The sequence below is a fragment of the Parasteatoda tepidariorum genome, chromosome 2 (genome assembly GCF_982258835.1).
Source record: "Parasteatoda tepidariorum strain Cologne lab strain chromosome 2, Ptep-v5.0, whole genome shotgun sequence".
Classification (NCBI taxonomy): Eukaryota; Metazoa; Arthropoda; class Arachnida; order Araneae; family Theridiidae; genus Parasteatoda; species Parasteatoda tepidariorum.
The window spans coordinates 131,936,865-131,956,297 of record NC_141756.1 but is presented as its reverse complement, the minus strand read 5'-3'; the positions used below and the strand labels follow the sequence as shown (position 1 = coordinate 131,956,297).

Below are 19,433 nucleotides of genomic sequence, written 5' to 3'. Positions count from 1 at the left end.
AGCTTCAAAATTGAAAAAAAAAAATTTAAATTACTGATTTTACTTTATTTTTTTGAGTGTCTAAATTTCAGGAGGGGCGAGACGCATCGTTTGCCCCATCACTTAAATTTTAGAGGCACGCCACTGGGTCTGACGCTCGATAGTAGAGGAAACAACTAAGTAAACCAGAAATGCAATATACAATAAGTGCTAACAATCAACTACATGCAGCTGTGGCCTTTCCCCTTCTCTGCAAAGTGTGTTTGTTCTTTTGAGAAAGGGAAATAATTCGCGAAAAGGTGTTTTACCGTTTTTTACCCTTTCTTTTATGTTATAGTAGGTACGTAATTACAAAAAAGAAAATTTTCAGCAACTCTATCTTAACACAATTTCTTTCCTACATATATATAATTAGAGTACTGTATTTTGAAAAAACATGATGTGGTCTCTTCATATGGGGCCCCCCTTGACCGTCGGGGCCCCGGCGTAGTTACGGCCCTGGGTTTATGGACCACTTAGAGATCCATAGGTCATATTTTGGGGGTCCGCCGACTACTCCTTATTTTTAAAACGTTTGGATCAATAATATTTAAATAACATTGATATTTTTTTTCTAAAAAGGGAAAATACACACATATTTGAGACTAGGTGATCGAGATACCCCAAATTCAGCGCAGACTGCACAGAAACCTCTAATATCCCTGTCATATTTTTAACATCCTTCACTAACCGGCTTTCAGTTTGCACCATCAGGGGCAACCCCCTGATGACGTCCGCTGTGCTATTTTTATCATCCCCTATCAAGCTACGTACATTTGACACCTTGTCCAGGTTACTAGATCTAGAATTTTTTATTAGCCCAGTTTTTAAAATCTGGAACATTAACCAAACTTGGATTTGGTATTCCACAAAAACCTCTGGTTGAGGCATCTTTCAAAGTTGTATATCGTATGGGCAAAAGCAAGAAACCGCATACTATTGGAGAGACGTTAATTTAGACATGTGCGCTGTAAATGATTGAATTAGTTTGTGAACTGGAACAGAGAAGAAAACTTGAGGCTATTCCGTTGTCAAATTATGTGTTACAATCAAGAATAGTTGAAATTTCTTGCAATATCTTGAAACAGATCATCGATGAATTGAAAGCATCGACATTTTCCTTTAGTACGTAAAAGACGAAGCTATCAACGATTTACTTTGAGAGCTGAAAGTTAAATTAGAAAGCAAGTTATTTAAAAAGAAAAAAAAAACAAGCATATCGAGCAAGCATCTTTTAAAGCAACTTTTTATGATATAAAATTTTGCTTATTTACTTAAAATAGTTTTAACATTCATAACGGGTAAATTTGCTTTTACCCATAGTTTTATCTGTTGGGATAATTTTTATCGATGCTAAATTTTATTTCTTGTTTCAACAAACCTTTTAGAAAATATCAAAAATTAATAAAAATTCTTGACGCATATCTAATTAGTTAAATTTTTACTTAAGACAATCTAACAAAATGATTCTAAATAGTTTCAGGGCCGTAACTACGCCGGGGCAGCCGGGGCACCTCCCCGGGGCCCCGACGGTCAAGGGGGCCTCATATGAAGAGACCACATCATGTTTTTTTTTCTTCAAAATACAGCACTCTTATTATATATATGTAGGAAAGAAATTGCGTTAAGATAGTGTTGATGAAAATTTTCTTTTTTGTAATAGCGTACCTACTATAACATAAAGGGAAGGGTAAAAAACGGTAGAACACCTTTTCACAAATTATTTCCCTTTCTTAAAAGAACAAACACGCTTTGCAGAGAAGGGGAAAGGCCACAGCTGCATGTAGTTGATTGCGTCAGACCCGGTGGCAGAGGGCCCCTCTAAAATTTAGATGATGGGGCAAACGATGCGTTTCACCCCTCCTGAAATTTAGACACTCACAAAAATAAAGTCAAGTAAAATCAGTAATTTAAAATAAAGGATTTTTTTCAATTTTGAAGCTATTTTTGAAATAGAAAACTTTATATTCCTCTAACATTTATGTGTCTTGCCTCTTCTGATATTTAGTTATTCGCCAAGACGAAGTCTAGTAAAATAGGTAATTTTAGAGGAAAAAAAAGGCTATTCTTTTTCAGCTTTGAAGATATACATCAAGTTATTCTGTTATGGGCGATTAATATGTTTTTTGACTTTTGAAAAAGTAAAGTAAAGGTAGAAAAAGTATTTTATTTCCAACTTTTACTCTATTTTCTACCGAAATAGTAATGAGGGGGCGAACATAGTTTTTCGCCCCTTCTGAAATTTCAAAGTGTTAAAAAATAATAAAAATTGGTAACTAAAAAAAAATGTTATTTTTGAATCTATTTTCCAAATAGAAAGCTTTATTTTCTTCTGAAATAAAAGTAAGGGGGCGAAAAATTTGCTTCTCATTTTCTGAAATTTGGACATTAATAGAATAAAATCAAGTAAAGTTGAAAATTTTCACAATTTCGACGATATTTTTAAAATAAAAAACTTCATTTTCCTCTTAAATTATAGTAAGGGTATAGAAAACTTTAATTTCTTCTGATATAAGGTAAGGGGAGCTAAAAACTTTTTGTATCTTCAGAAATTTAGACATTTGAAATAATAAAGTCCAGTAAAATTGTTTTTTTTAAAAAAAAAAAAACTTTGAAGCTATTTTTCAAAAAGAAAATTTTATTTTCTTCTTAAAGTGAGGAGGTGAAGAATATACTTCACCCCTTCTGAATTTCAGACATTCGCAAGAATAAAGTCGAGTGAAATTTATATTTAACTCTTATTTTCGACTTTAAAGCTATTTTCCAAAATTGAAAACTTTAGCCTCCCCTTCCGAAAATTTGACATTCGCAATAATAAAGTAAAACAGAATTGAGAATTTCAGAAAAAGAAATTACTTTTTTTCCCAATTTGATAGCTATTTTTCAAATTGAAATAGAAATCGCCCCCCAAGAAAAATGCTTCGGTTTTGTTTCAATTTTTTTCTACATATTACAAGTTTCAATTTATTAAAAAAATTTAAAAGAAAATCACGAAAAGAGAAGAGGAGCACATCATAAAAAAACATAACAAGTGTTTAGAAAACTAAAATAAGCACCACTGTTTTGCATCCTGAAAAATGCATTCTACACTGAGACTAATAGATATATTTGAAAGCATCTTTTGACTGTGGGTGGTATGAAGGTGTTAAAACCTTCATACCCCCCACAGAGTTGACCCACAGTTATCTGACTCCTCAAAAAATAGCCATCTCCTTTTACACAATGGGAAAATGACCTTTTCCTTCTTTAAATTGCCTTAATCATTTTTATGACCCTGGGCTCTTTTGTGCTTTTATAAAATGTCATATATTTACAGTACCATCTATATGTCCCTTAAGTTGTCTTAAACTAGAAATTATCTAGATGTTCTAGGAAAACAGATGTAAGCTTTTAAGGAATCCAAGGGGATGACTCTTGTTAACATTTACTTAGGTCATTTTGTCAAGAGATTTTTTCTGAGACAAACGTAAAACGTTGCAGTTAAATTCCAGTTTTTAACTCATTTAATTGCGTCATTTAAATTAACCATTTTTAATTGAGATATAAATTTTCTGTTACCTTTTGTTTTGTTCAATTTTTGAAATTAAAATTTAACTTCAATTAAGAGTTTTTTAAATTATTTGCAACTTCATTTTTTCAAACATAAATCGTGATATCAATAATTCCCATTCCTAATAAAAAATTTCTTTGGAAAACAAGAAAACCAAATGTAAATTTATTTATAAGGAGGTAAGTAAATGTTTGCATTAACTCATTTAATACATTTAAATTTTATATTTATATACTGTTAGAATTCTAGATTTATACCTTGTTAGATTTATACCTCTTTATATTTAAACTTTATTGATTTCAGTAAAGCCTTTGATTCAGTTAAGAGAGAGAAATTATGGGAAATTTTATCACTTTATAATATACCAGAGAAATATATTAACATAATCAAAGATATGTATGATAACAGCAAAGCATGTATAGAAGTAAATGGAGAATTAACTGAATTCTTTTTAGTAAAAACTGGCGTGAGACAGGGATGTGTTTTATCGGGATTTTTATTTATACTGGTGATAGACTGGATTATGCGAAACAGCTTGAAAGATGAAAAAAGAGGAATAAGGTGGAATTTCACAACTACTTTAGAAGACCTTGATTTTGCTGATGACATCGTACTTATTTCATCCAAATGTACAGACGTTCATCTTAAAACAGACAAATTCAACAAATATTCAAATAGTGTAGGTTTATTCATGAACAAGAAGAAAACTAAAGTTATGAGAATAAATCAAAAGAAAAATGACAAAATTAAAATCGAAAATCACGAAATAGATGACATAGAGTCATTTAGCTATTTAGGTTCTATTGTAGATAAAAAAGGTGGAAGTAGTGAAGATATTAGACAGAGAATAATCAAAGCAAGAACATGTTTTAAGGGATTACATAAATTTTGGAGAGAGTCAAATATTGAAATAAAGACAAAAATAGTTGTTTACAAAGCTATTGTTAGAGCAGTACTATTGTATGGCGCAGAAACCTGGAAACAGACTAAGATCGAAATACAAAAATTAGAAACCTTTCAAAACAAATGTTTAAGATTTATTTTTAAAATTTTCTGCCCTTACAAAGTATCAAATCAAAATCTATTAAAGAAAGCTAAAATAAAAACAATCGAAGATGAAATTAAAAAACGAAGATGGAGCTGGCTCGGACATATCCTTAGAATGCCCAAAGAAAAAATTTCATCTGTTGCGCTTACATGGGCCCCTGATGGTAAGAGAACAAGAGGAAGACCCAGACTTACCATCCAGCGCATGTTTTTGGGCGAATTAAAAGAATGTGGAATATCTGGCTGGGAGGAAGCAAGATCTATTGCTAAAGACAGGGGGCGTTGGAGGGATATGCTGGAGGCCTTAAGTGCCCAAGGCACGTAGAGGATAAGATAAGATAAGATAAGAATTCTTTTATAAGAATGGTAACATAAAAATTGCTTTTTTTTATGTTCGTATATAAATTTGATTTGTATAGTACTTTAATTCATAATTTTACTGTTTATTGTGTGCATGGATTTTGTTCTGATTTTATATTTTTTAAATTATTAACACCTTTAAATTTTTTGAATTGGAACTTCGAATTTTTAGGGTTTTTAACAACTTTGTTTTCATTAAAAAATGAAATGCAATCTTTATTTTATATAAAAAAAAATCATATTTAATTTAATAAAAAAGCTATGAACATCAGCTTAGAAATCCGTAGCAATTAAAATTCATTGCCATGACAAACCATTAAAAAGTATTTTTTTTTAATTAGCAAATATGCTTTGATTTTTTTCTCATTTTTCTTTCATAAAAAAAAAAAAAAAAACTATTACTTTTGTCATAATTTTGCCACATATCGTTGGTTCAAAACTAAAACGACACTTCTGCATTATCTTCTCATGTTATTTGAATGAGAAGTGAGTGCAGAAGTGTCGTTTTAGTTTTGAACCAGCGATATGATTACATGGCGTCATGAATACATAGGCCAAATATTCAAGAACGAATTCTTTTCAAAATATAGCTATATTTTCTAGGTGTTGAAGCCGGTATGTTGCTACGCCCGTTGGCTTCTTGGCGTCATTGTTATCAGCCAAGAGCCAGTTGATGTGAAACAACAAAAGCGCATACACGCTCCGCAGCGCTACCAGCGCACCCGCAAAATAAATAGTTTACAGTCCACGTTTGATTTTTTATACACCCGCAAGCTATCGGCCAAACACTGGTCCGAACGATCAGGAGGATAAAGATCCAGTATATCGCAAATTTACAATAAAAAACCCGCATTCATTATTGGACTGACCACGCATCGCATCAGAAATAACGCAGCATATCTCCAGCCATAGAATTAGTGAAAGGTAGGCAAATTTTCATCATTTATTTACCGCATAATTTCATTTAATAAATAATGGATAACATCGAGAAATGTAGAAAGAAACGCGCTACAATCAGAACTAGCGCTACAAAACTAATAACAAAAGCAGATACTATAATACAAAGTGACACTAAAGAAATAACAGAACTAAATGAAATATTTGAGCAATTAAGTCAAAAGGAGAGTATTTTGACGTCATTAAATTCTGAAATTGAAAATTTAATTTCGGTTCCAGCAGAATTCGAAACTGAAATTAGCACTAGCGAAGAATACAACGAAAAAATCATTAGTGCTAAGTGCAAAATTAAAAATTGCTTAACCTATTTAGAATCAGTTAATCAAGTGAAATTAACGGCCTCAAGCTTTGTAAACAATAGTGTTAGCATAAAATTACCAGAAATTCCGCTACCGAAATTTTCGGGTAAATGTGAAGAATGGAGTACTTTCAAATTGCAATTCAATAATGTTATTACATCCAATAATCAGTTGACAAATGCACAAAAACTACACTATTTAAATTCAGCTTTAATCGGAGAAGCTAAAAATCTTATTACATTAGATGATACATTCACTTCATTATACACAGCTTTAGAAGAAAGATACGAAAACAAAAGGTTAATAGTAGAATCTCACGTTAAATCAATATTAGATATTGAAAAATTAACGCATGAGTCGGCTAAAGACTTACGTAATTTAATTGATTGTGTAAAGAAAAATATAAGAGCATTAAAAATTTTGGAGTATAATCGCAATGATCTTTCTGATATTTTTGTTTTAAATATAGTACTTCAAAAATTGGATAGGGAAACTCGAAGGCAGTATGAATTAAATATTAGCTCAAACGATGTTCCTAAATTAGATGATTTATTTTCATTTTTGGAAAAACGAGCTCAAATATTAGAAAATGTTAGCAAAACCACTCCTTTAAGATTTAAGTTAAGTCAAGAGAGAAATCCAAAAACGAAAACATTTCTAATTAATAAAAGTGTAACTCAATCATGCATTTTGTGTAAAATGAATCATCCTATCTTTAAGTGCGATTCTTTTTTGAAATTGAATAGTCATCAGAGAAGTGAGCTGGTATCAAAACATAAATTGTGTTTAAATTGTCTAAGCAGTCAACACAAGTTATTGAATTGCAAATCGAAACATTTATGCTACATATGCCACTCAAAGCATAATACACTACTCCATAAAGAACGCGAAACTATAAACAACTCTGCGGTTTTGGCTTCTTCTTCTCACGGTCATGACCTCAATCCCGAAGCAGCGGTATTTAATATTCATCAACAAAATAATGAAATTGTTTCTGCTTCTTTATCTTGCATTAATTCGAAAAATAAAACAGGGCTTCTTCCGACTGTTTTAATTTGGGTTTTAAATCCTTTAAATGGATCTTATATTCAATGTAGGGCGATATTAGATTCAGGCAGCATGTCGAATATTTGTACAGCTAATTTCGCTAATAAATTAGATGTACCTCAAGAAAAAATAAATTATCGGGTTTCGAGTTTGGGCGGAAACGAAACTACAATAAGATCAAAAATACAAGCTACAATTTGTAATGGTAATAGTTCTTTTTTGAAAACTCTTGATTTTTTAGTGGTATCCAAAATTACCGATTTTCTTCCTGTTACATCCTTCAAAGTAGATAAGTTAGAAATTCCGCAACAATTAGCAGATCCTAATTTCGCGGTAACTGGAAGAATAGATATGCTTTTAGGCGCGGAGGTATTTTTCGAAATTATCAAGGCTGGAGATATCCGCGTTGCAAACAGTGATTTGGTGTTTCGCAATACTGTTTTTGGATACATTGCAACTGGAGCAATAAATACCCGCACTCCAGAAATTCACTGCGGTTTCATAACCACTCAAACAGAAGTCGAAGACTGCTTAGAAAAATTCTGGAAAATAGAGGATATAGACTATAAAATAAAAATTCAGAGTGAAGAAGAAAAGTATTGTGAATCACATTTTCAGAATACTTATCGCAGAGATGAGCATGGACGATTCATCGTAGAGATGCCAGTTAAGGACGTTGAGCGTTTAGGAGAGTCCAAGGACTTAGCTGTGCGACGTCTGAATCAACTATGGAAAAGATTATCCAGAAATCAAGAAATGCAAGATTTATACAAATCATTTATGCAGGAGTACTTAGACATGAATCATATGGAAAAATATGATGATAATGAAAGCAATTCCGGTAATCAAATTACCTATTACCTCCCACATCACGGTGTTTATCGTCCAGAGAAGGCAACCACTAAGTTACGTGTTGTGTTCAACGCTTCATCAAGTACCTCAACGGGTGTGAGCTTGAATGATGTCATTTTGAAGGGGGACGTGGTCGAGGACATTTTCGAAATCATGACTCGATTTCGTAAACATAAATATGCTTTCACGGCAGACATCCAAAAGATGTTTCGACAAATCAAAATAGATCCATCGCAGCTTGATCTTCTAAGAATTGTGTGGAAAGATTCAGAGTACGCAAAACCGGTAACATTCAGACTCAAGACAGTCACTTACGGAACTGCTTGCGCTCCATTTCTCGCAATCAGAACTCTCAAGCAGTTGGCTAAAGATGAATTACAATTTCCACTGGCATCATTAGTTCTTTTGGAAGATATTTATATGGACGATATCGTTTCAGGTGCTCAAAGTTTAGAAGGTGCTCAGAAAGTGCAACAACAGCTGAACGATATTCTATCAACTTGTGGAATGTCTCTTCATAAGTGGAACTCTAATTCAAGGGAGTTAAGGAACAGTTTACCATTAGGTGACCCAGCAGAGCATGATTTTGCATCAGAAGTTGATGCGAGTGTCAAAACTTTGGGTGTAAGGTGGAATTCAATTGAAGATCAATTTACGTTTAAAGTATCCATCCCAGAAATGACCACCAAATTCACTAAGCGTGAAGTGCTGAGTTTTATAGCAAGACTGTATGACCCATTAGGCCTTTTGCAACCTGTCATCACGAAAGCAAAGATATTTCTCCAAAAATTGTGGGTACATAAACTGTCGTGGGACGATCCCCTTCCACCACAAATCGCAGGTCAGTGGCTTAATTTTGCATCATCTATGCAACATATAGAAACTATTCGCATTAATAGATACATTTTAACTGACTTTTTTACAAAAACTGTTTTAATGGGTTACGCTGATGCCTCGGAATTAGCGTATGGAGCTGTGGTTTACATGTACTGCCCAGGCCTAGCTGAATCTAGCACTTGCCGTCTTATTGCGAGCAAATCTCGTGTTGCACCCATAAAAGTCATTTCTATACCACGTTTAGAACTATCAGCTTGCTTACTTCTTTCTCAACTTATAAGAAAGGCTTATAATTCTCTTAAAATGGACATTGACGAAGTCATTTTGCATACAGACTCGACCATCGCACTTACATGGATTAAAACGCCAGCCCACCAGCTTAAAACCTTTGTTGGAAACCGAGTCTCCAAGATCCAAACCTTGACTGAGAACTACCAGTGGAGACATATTTCTACTCATAACAATCCCGCAGATCTCATTTCCCGTGGCTTGGATCCTCAAGAACTTTCCTCATCAGACTTGTGGTGGTCGGGTCCGTCTTGGATGAAAAGTGGTAAAATATCGCATTTGGAGGAAATCCCTCTCTCAACAGACGCTCTCAAAGAAGAACGCAAAAAGACATCGTGCTTGATTGAAACAACTCCTATTGACTTTCCGATCATTTACAATGTTTCAGCATACGTTAAGTTAAAAAGAATTATAGCTTGGTGTCTCCGCTTCATAATGAACTGTAAATCTCCGAACAATCGCATAAATGGTTATTTGACTAGTAATGAGATAAAACTAGCTAGAAACGTTTTGGTCAAAATAGTACAAAAACAAGAATTTCCAAACGAATATCACCAGCTAAAAAATAGCAAACCAATTTCTTCGAGTAGTAAGATCCTCTCCTTGAATCCGTTTTTGGATGAAGAGGGCCTTATCCGTGTTGGCGGTAGGTTGGAAAATACACAATTATCGAATGAAAGAAAACATCCTATTCTCCTACCGAAAAAACATCACTTAACTAATCTAATTATAATTCATTATCATGAATCCTTCTTGCATGCTGGAGCACTTTTACTATTATCAGTTATTCGCAAAGAATTTTGGATAGTAAATGCTAGATCAGTTATAAAAAAGCAAATCTGGAAATGCATAAAATGCTTTCGATTAAAAGAAAAAACCGCGACACAGATAATGGCTCAATTACCACCTTCAAGAGTAACGCCTTCTAGAGTATTTTCCAAGACTGGTCTGGATTATGCAGGTCCATTTTTTGTGAAACCGCGATCTGGACGTGGAGTTAGATCAGTTAAAATGTACATTTGTATATTTGTGTGTTTCGCGACAAAGGCGGTGCACATCGAAGTTGTTGGAAATTTAACCGCTGAATCATTTATTGCAGCTCTAAAAAGATTTGTTGCGCGAAGAGGAAAACCAAATGAATTATTTTCAGACTGTGGTTCAAATTTTGTTGCTGCAAATAAGGAAATTAATCGAGTAGTTAAATCTCTTCAAAAAGAAGAATCCATCCATCAGTATTTTGCCGATGAGCAAATTAAATGGCACTTTAACCCACCTTCAGCACCTCACTTTGGAGGAATTTGGGAAGCTGCTGTGAAATCCGCAAAATCGCATTTGAAAAGAACAATAGGTGATCATAAATTGACCCTTGAAGAGTTTTTAACTCTTACTGCACAAATTGAATCCTGCTTGAACTCTCGTCCTTTGTGTCCAGTATCGGACGATCCCGCTGAGCTTTCAGCACTTACCCCAGGACATTTCCTTGTGGGAACCGCTCTTTCCTCTATACCAGAAGAGAACCTTCTAAGCGAAAACATATCCCCATTAAAACGTTGGCAGTTGACTCAAAAACTTTTCCAGAATTTTTGGAAAAGATGGGTTAACGAGTATATTTCCAGCTTACAGCAGCGCCCCAAATGGTTGCGAGAACAGCCTAATTTGAAAATTAACGATTTAGTTCTCATTAAAGAGGACAATATTCCACCTTTGAAGTGGAAATTAGGGCGTATACAAGAAGTTTTTCCTAGTGCTGATGCTAAGGTAAGAGTGGTCAGTGTCAAAACTGAGACTGGAACTTATAAAAGACCCATTCACAAACTGTCAGTTTTACCTATTGACTGATTAACTTTCTTTATTTTAGACTTTTACTTTTCTTTTTGTTTTGTGTTATAGTTATCCGGTTTATACCAAGGAATCTATACATCTGTTTATAATTATATATATTTTAATTTTATGTATGTTGCATTAGTTTTTTATATTTATCTTTTTATTAGATGTATAGTTTAATTCTGTTTTTTGTCAATTTATGTGCAAATTTTGAAACTATGTTTCAAGGTGGCCCGGTATGTTGAAGCCGGTATGTTGCTACGCCCGTTGGCTTCTTGGCGTCATTGTTATCAGCCAAGAGCCAGTTGATGTGAAACAACAAAAGCGCATACACGCTCCGCAGCGCTACCAGCGCACCCGCAAAATAAATAGTTTACAGTCCACGTTTGATTTTTTATACACCCGCAAGCTATCGGCCAAACACTAGGGACCTGTCCATATTGGAGTAAAGCAACTTTGTTATTTGTTAATCGATGTATATAGAGAAAAAATTTCTGTTTATTTTTTCAATTAGGACTTTTTAAAATGTGGATATATGTGCCGATAGAAATAAAAGTCTATAATTTCCTTCAGTTTCCATAACGCGATCAAAAAATTTTAGATTTGAAATTAAAAAATAATTTTAATTATTATAATGATTTTGTCTTGAAAAGACCTTCCTAAACCTGTTGAATCCGGTATAGTAACCGGATTCAACAGGTTTATAAAATTGGTATTTTATGATTAGCATTATATTTAGAGGTGTTTTGGTTCTCACTAGCATAAAAGTATTGTTTTTCTTTAAATATTTTTTTAGTTTGATTTGATACACATATAATTTAATAGGATAGTATTTTTTATTTTCAAATTTAATGGATAATAATTGTAAAAAATGAGTGAAAACAATCCCACGGACAATGCGACGGATTTAAGGTTATGTCAAGGAACGTCTCTTGTGAATATCAATTGATTGTTTCTCTTTTGAAATTACATTATGACGCATTCACATACATTATTAATACAAATACATTTTCCAGGGTGAGACGATGAGGCAACCACAAGCACTGGTTCAAGAGGGAAAAATGCACAATATTACCGTGATTACAGAGCACGGAAGCGAGCGGTGCAGGAAAAAGAGTTGTTGAATAGAACTAGTGATCCTTCTACGACTGCTGATTCTTCAACAATTAACGTCGCAGGTTGCGAAGTTTAACTTCTTCCGTGCGGAGAGACTCCACGCACTATTTTTTTTAATATTGCTTGTTTTATTTCAATGAGTACTTATTGCATTCAGTGACTCTAATAATAAATGCCGATTTTTTACGCAGCTTTCTTAAACGAACCTTTAATTCTGCCTTTTAGATTATTTTTTTTAAATTTCAATCAGTAATTTAACAAAATTAATTATTCTTGACGTCAATACTGTTATTGATGTTTTTTACGCTCATTCCGTAACGAATTAGTTACATTTTCCCCTTAAATGAAACTTATTTTTTTTAATTTAAATTACCGCTGATTTTAAATGATTTGGTTTTATAGTTGCACGTTTTAAAAGCATAACTCCATAAACAAAATAAGCACGTGGTTTCAGATAAACTTTATGCAACCACGTTGATCATGCATAGCATAGTTAGCGTAGCAAATAAAATATAATTAAATAGAACAGCAATAAACAACTTATTTTTTATTAAATATAAAGCTAACGTTACTGATGTTATCTTTAAAATATTTGAAAAAATAGAATCATCAATAGCTTATTTTAAAACGCTGGATCTAAGTCATAGATTTAAAAAAAAATTTTAAAACTTAGTTTACATGAAAAGACTCTTACTTTTCACAGTTTATAAAATTTATTGTAAGGCCAATCCCTTGCTGAAAAATTGAGGTATTTTTGAGATATAAATGAGGTATATCAACCTTAGGTTATTACTTATTAACCTAAAGTATATTTTTTTACACCAGTGGAAGTATTTATTCAACAATCTAAATTGTTTCATTTAACACTTCAGGTTATTCTGGATCTACATCAAGTGTATTTTTTTGAAAGTTGTAAAGGTAATTTTTTACTAAATTTAGGTGATTCATGTTCTACCTAAGGTTATCAACCTCAAGTATAGATTTTTATGCCTGAAGAGATATTTTTTAAATCAACTTAACTTACACATCAAGTTATTCAATAGATCAACATCAAGTGTATTTTTCGACACTAAGGAAGGCTATTTTTTATGAACGGGATGTTCTATCTTAGGTTATTATTTCTTAACTCCAAGAAGATATTTTTGCATTTTTAGCTTTATTAAATTTGGTAATAGACACTAATTGAACTAAAAATTACGCTATGAACTGATAAAGCAAAAGTAAGAAAACAAAAATGCTCGTATTGGATACTTTTAAAAATTACCATCCTATAATTGACATCAATGATTCTTGGTTTTGGTAATACGCATTATGGTAATGGTGTAGTTTTACTAGGTACCTAATATACTCTTATATAGCTACAACGCAGTTTAAAGTAAAGTCTGGTGCTGATTACAGCTGCACCAATACTGCAAGTTTTTATGATACAATTATTATGTAGATAGATAAAAAGAGGAGAAAGTAGCTTGACTGTGGAAAGTGGGGGCCGAGATAGCCTGGTTGGTAGGGCACTGAGCCCATGTCCAAGATTTCGTGGGTTCGATTCCAGGCCGACCGAAGTGTGGTTAATGGTGACTGGTGCACGTTAAATATGTCAAGTCGCAAAGTCCTCCATGTTCCCATAACAAATCAATACATCTGGGGGTACAAATCCAAGAGTTCCCTTGTCTTCTGGATTGATTAGGTTCAGAATGACAAGGCTACGGAGTTGAACATTAGCTGTCGTAAAACCAAAAAATTCGGCCTCCTGTTCAACGACGGTTATAAAACATCATAAGTTGCCAAAAGCAACATCATTATTCCACATAATGCGGATTATAGTTACTCTTTATTTCAATAAGATGAACTACTAAAAATGTGCTTTGCTTAATCTAATAACGGAAAGCCATCGGTTAAGACAACAAATAATCTATACATACAATAAAATAAAGAATTTGAGTGTGTGCATACCGGATTGCGGGTATACTGTAAGCTGTAAAAATACGTGATTCAAAATGAATATAAATGAGTAAAATTATATACAAATTAAAATTCACAGCCATATGGGTTATGTATTATATAATAGTGTCTTTATTAGCTTTAATATGAGAAAATTCGAAGTCTATATTCTGCATTACAATATGGCCCTATATTGCCCACTAATATTGAACCATAATATTCAAACTGGATCAGTTATATTACCGTGTACTAGTGTACCCTACCAGAGGAAATAATTATAAGCCTAATTTTGGGCCCACAATGCCGCCCTACAGGCTACTATGCATGTAAGTATATAATAATGTGTTGAAAGAGGTTAAAATGAGGAAATTCGATGTCAATATTTTGTCTTACAACATGACCTCTGATAAGGATCAAAATTATGTCTTCAGATCATCCTCGGGGTTAGATTCCCCCGTCTGTCACCAATTTTTCAGCTCTAGTGCGACGTAAATAAAATTTTTACTTACCAAGTTCGTAGTTTCTTTGAATCTTAATTTTAAGATATAACTTTATTTATACTTTTGTATATTATTCACTGGTAAGCGCTGAAGTATTTTGGTACCCTTTGGAACGCGTCACACTGCCAAACAGTAGGTGTGATTGTTCAAGTCTTTCTTCATAAAGTCTTGGGTGAGCCGCGATGGCTCAGAGGATAGAGCGTTCGCCTTCCAATGTGGCGAACCGGGATCGAATTCCAATCGATACGGATTCCGCATCCGACTTGCACCGACCACAGTCCTAACGTGAAATATCCTCAGTGGTAGACGGATCATGGGTTAAAGTCCCGCCAGGCTGGGAGGTTCTCGTGGTCTTGCGCTCCATGTAACTCAAATGCTGGTTAGCTTCATCAAAAAGTTTTCCACGAAGGCTAATTTCTTCCTATACTCGAACTAGGAGTTCCCTTGTCTTCTGAATTGGGCTCAAAATGAGTTGAGCATGAGTAGTCGTAAGCCCATAAAAATGCTGTTAAACGAAGCAATAAAACATAAAGTCTTGGTTGGATTCCCCGAGCTGAAGACTAGATGACTGATTAAGATTGTGTCTTAATGGATCACCCAAGTTCGTGAACCTGCAGTTTCAGAGCCGAAAAATTCCCTCCACAGTTGTACAGTAGGATAGAGTAGTGCTAAAGTGATCGGTGGATTACTACCATCTGCCCTCTGATATATATTGTGTCAGTGCAGAGTGTAACATACGCCAACATTGTTTACGGAACATCATTAAAGACGAATCCCAGACCATCGCCAATGATTCATTCGTGTAGCTCTAATGAAACACGAGTAACAAACCTAGTAACTCTCTTACACTACGAGGCACTGATTTCTTGGCCTCCGAGACGAAACCGTATCAAAAATGTTACTCAATTTTTTATCCTTCATTTATTGCTTTATTGAAGTGACATACATTGTAGGCTTGTTTGTTCAATTTAGACTTATAAACCTTTATGAAGTGGAAAGACAGATCGAACAATTTAGAGAAGGACATCACAAAGAATACATCCAGGGTTAAGACGGGATTCGAACCCGCCACCTACACGCGTCACACTGTGTTTAACGGATGATACCACTCGGTCAGAGAGGCACTCCGTGATTTATACGAGACTTGTGTGCTCACTACTTTGAAGTGCTTACCAGATTGAAAAATGGAAACAACACTAAGGAAAGTGTGAAAAGAATCTAACATTATGATCAACCCTAGCTTCAAAATTTATAATAAAAGGCCTTGCTACCATAAATACCACATAAATTTATTTTTTCTACTTAGTCACGAGTATGTGCAGGGGTTCTGGATACAAAGACGAACCGTGTCTTAACGATCAGTCCACTGGGGGACGCTTTAATTTAGCATCTCCGTGGATTTGGAAGTAAACAAAAGAAACCGGCAATCGGAAGCGTTCTCGCGTGTCGTACTATAAAACCTTCTCCCTCTACTCATTATCGAAAGTTTGAAGAGGGAAGTGTAGTGAACATTTGCGAAGAAATGAAGAACGGCAAAACAAATGAAACAGTTCGAAACTTCAAACAGGTCAGGGTATTTATTCGTGTTTTTACCTAATGAGTTAAATTGTATTATAGTTAGGAGAACATAAACCATTTCAATTTCTGAATCTCGTAACTATTTTTTGTTACTCTGATGTTCTTGCTACTCGGTATATAAAAGTTAGACAAATTAGACGCTCTGTAGTTTAATAACGACATGTTTTGCTCGAGTTCATGTACAATACTTTTAAATTTAGAATTATGGGTTTTCATTCAGGAGATTTTTTATATACTTACTATTTATATTTATTTTTAACGCATTGGATTGCAATGTTGATATACACGAACGTAAGCAAGTATAAACCGGTTTTCGTCGCTTTGTCGCGTATTTCAGAATTTAAAAAAAAATTGAATTCTGAATAATATTTTTCGTTTTAAGTACATTTTGATTATAAATGATTTTTCAGAAATGTGTGTAAACTGTTGACTTTATTTCATATATTCTTCCAATTACAAAGCGTCGATGTTGAACAGAGTTTTTCAAGACTGTGCTTTTGGACAATCTTTCAATCTTAAAAATCATTTCTTATGACAATGAAATTCTGATCACCCAAGTGAATGTAATTAAGAAAATTTCAGGCTTTTTTATTTTATTTCTCAACTACAGACTCTGGTCAAATTATTAGACGTACTCTAAGATTCTATTTAAAATCTTTATTATCTGGTGATAGTCTATACAGCTTTATATAAATTTGACGATTGGATGAATTAGACGATATATTATGTAAAATGTTTATTACATCAGGTATTATATTAATAATATTTAATAATTTGACCAAAATATTAGAAGCACTGTAGTTTTTTAATAATGACATGATTTGCACCAGTTTATAGGCAATACTTTTATATTCAAACATACATAATGCGTTATTGTTCAAGAGATTTTTTATAGACTTCTCTATTTGTATTTATTTTTAACGTACTGCATTACAATGTTAACCGATTAATACACGAACGTAAACAAGTGCAAACCTGTTTCAGACACTTTGTCGTGTGTTTCAGTTGCGGACGTGTTTCTGCTTCTTTATGCACTATGTTTATTTTTCGCAGTTTTAAACTATGCAGTCATTTGTTTATTTTGTGTGCAGTGTTTAAATAATTTGGAACATTTTAATCATGAGTAATAAAGGCTATCTTTTACCATGTAAAAAATGCTGAAGCCCTCGTGAGTGCTAAAATATTAGAAGTTTTATCTTACTTGGTTAACATATAAAATATTTCAGCCAGATTTAATTATACTTCAAAAAGAAATATATTGATATTCAGTGCGAAAATGCACAGAATTTTTATTGTTTGAATTTTTGGGTTTCAAAAAATACAAAACTTTTTCTTCAAGGAAAGAAATCGAACTTCATTAACTATTTGATATATAGTATATTTCAGCCTACTTTAATACATTATTTTTCTAAACTAAATTTTATTTAGCACATTGTATAATAACACATTTATATGTTGAAATGATGAATTGTGTTATGGGTAAAAATTTGAGTTTTATTTCGTAGAAAGATATGATTTTTCAAAACCTTTTTATAATAAAAACTTAATTTATGTATAGAATTTGAAAGTTTAATTTGATTATAAAATGATGCGAATCAGCAATAATTATTTTATGCTTATGTCATTGACTTTTTAAGTACAGTAAAATCAGGGTATTTAAAAGAGTTTATAAACATTTATTTTAAGAATTCATTTTACATGTCTGCTAGTCAGATAGTATTATACAAAATCATTCGTAAAGTTACTTAAGCAATTATATAAACTTTTTGTTTAAAGTTAAAGCATGCTAAAGTTAAATAAAGTATAATTTTAAATAGAATTTGTTAAAAATGACTGCTTGAGAAAAAAATCCATATTAACGTAGTAGTAAAATGGGATAACGTACAGCATTAAATGAAAAACTAATTGTCGAAGATCTTAAACGTTCAACTTCAGTTAAAAAAAATTTTTTTCTAAATGCATTTGGAACATTGATATTTGATAGATAAAACTAAAATCAAAATAATTAACTAGAGTATTTAATGCAAACATAATTTAAAGAAAGCTTGAAATTTTTTTTCTTTATTACTCAATTAACCAGGGAAAATCAAGGGAATCCTATTAACAGTTGCCTGAGAATTTTGATTAGTTTGGAAAAATAAAAATTAATTGCCTAAAATTATAGTACAAGCTCTCTAGAACAATGGAATAAAAAAATAACATGTAATAATTAGTTTAAGATATATTAACTGTTAAACTTGATAAAAAAAAAACATTTGGCATGCCGAAAAGGTCAGATTTTTTTCGGATCTTAACATCGTGATTTTTCGAAATTCTAATTTGTTAGTCAAAAATGCTCATCAATTCTAAAATTCAGATTTGCAGAATTTTGCGTGATTTTTCTTGTAACATGAAACCTAAATGTTTATTATTATCGAAGAATTTGTCACTTATTTTATTGCAATATAACCATTTTTGGGGAGAATTTTTGAATTTCTAGATTTTTATTTTTTAACGAAAAACAAATTGTTTCATAAATTTCAAATTATTCAATTAAAAGATCCTAATTACTCAATTCAAATTTTCTCCCCGTCACAGCTGTAATTGCTTTTAATTCTATTCAGCTTTCGCTTACTGTAAATTTAAATTTTTTTCGAAACTGATTGTTTAGCAAAATAAGTTAATTCCTAATAACAGTTTTGAAAATTTTATTTCAAAGTAATAGCACATTTTGACTGGAAACTTTCTCATGTTAAGCTTAATATATAAATAAATATAACTTATTTGCTGTTTCATATTTGCATAATGATTTAGTTACATACAATTTTCAGAGTTTTCCATAAAACTAAATAGTGTTACAAAATGACTATGTGAGAAAATAAATCACTTTTAGTTTTAATCCTTAATTTGGAATAATAGTAAAAATCAAATTTTTGTTATGGTGGAGTATATAATAAATGACTATAAATAATTGATTATAAATAATTATTACAAGTACCTTAAAAAATGAATAAATTAATAATTTATAAGTTAAATTGACTTTTAATGTATTTTAGCCTGAAAACTTCCTTCTTGAAATTTTGTACTTCATGAGGAAAAATATAAGAACTTTAATTTTCACATTTCACAATAGAACTGGGAAAACAATTTCTGAAATCTAATTGAATTCTGATGGAATCGTGAAAAATTAATATTAATTAGTTTCATTGATAAACTTTATTTCATTCATTGATATATCTTACA

General features: G+C 32.4%; 1 protein-coding gene across 4 annotated transcripts in view; it reads left to right on the top strand.

Moving 5' to 3' along the window:
* Nucleotides 1-12,385, top strand: part of LOC107443913 (syntaxin-1A) — a 38,448-nt gene extending 26,063 nt beyond the window's left edge. For 3 of the 4 annotated variants that reach the window (XM_087158420.1, XM_087158421.1, XM_087158422.1), the window contains one exon: nucleotides 12,096-12,385. In XM_087158420.1, the coding sequence (XP_087014546.1) occupies nucleotides 12,096-12,203 (108 nt within the window). In that variant the 3' untranslated portion in view covers nucleotides 12,204-12,385. Of the gene's footprint in view, nucleotides 1-3,692; nucleotides 4,982-12,095 lie in introns of those variants that run through there. The other variant, XM_087158419.1, reaches the window with a different exon arrangement.
* The last annotated feature ends 7,048 nt before the right edge of the window (nucleotides 12,386-19,433 follow it).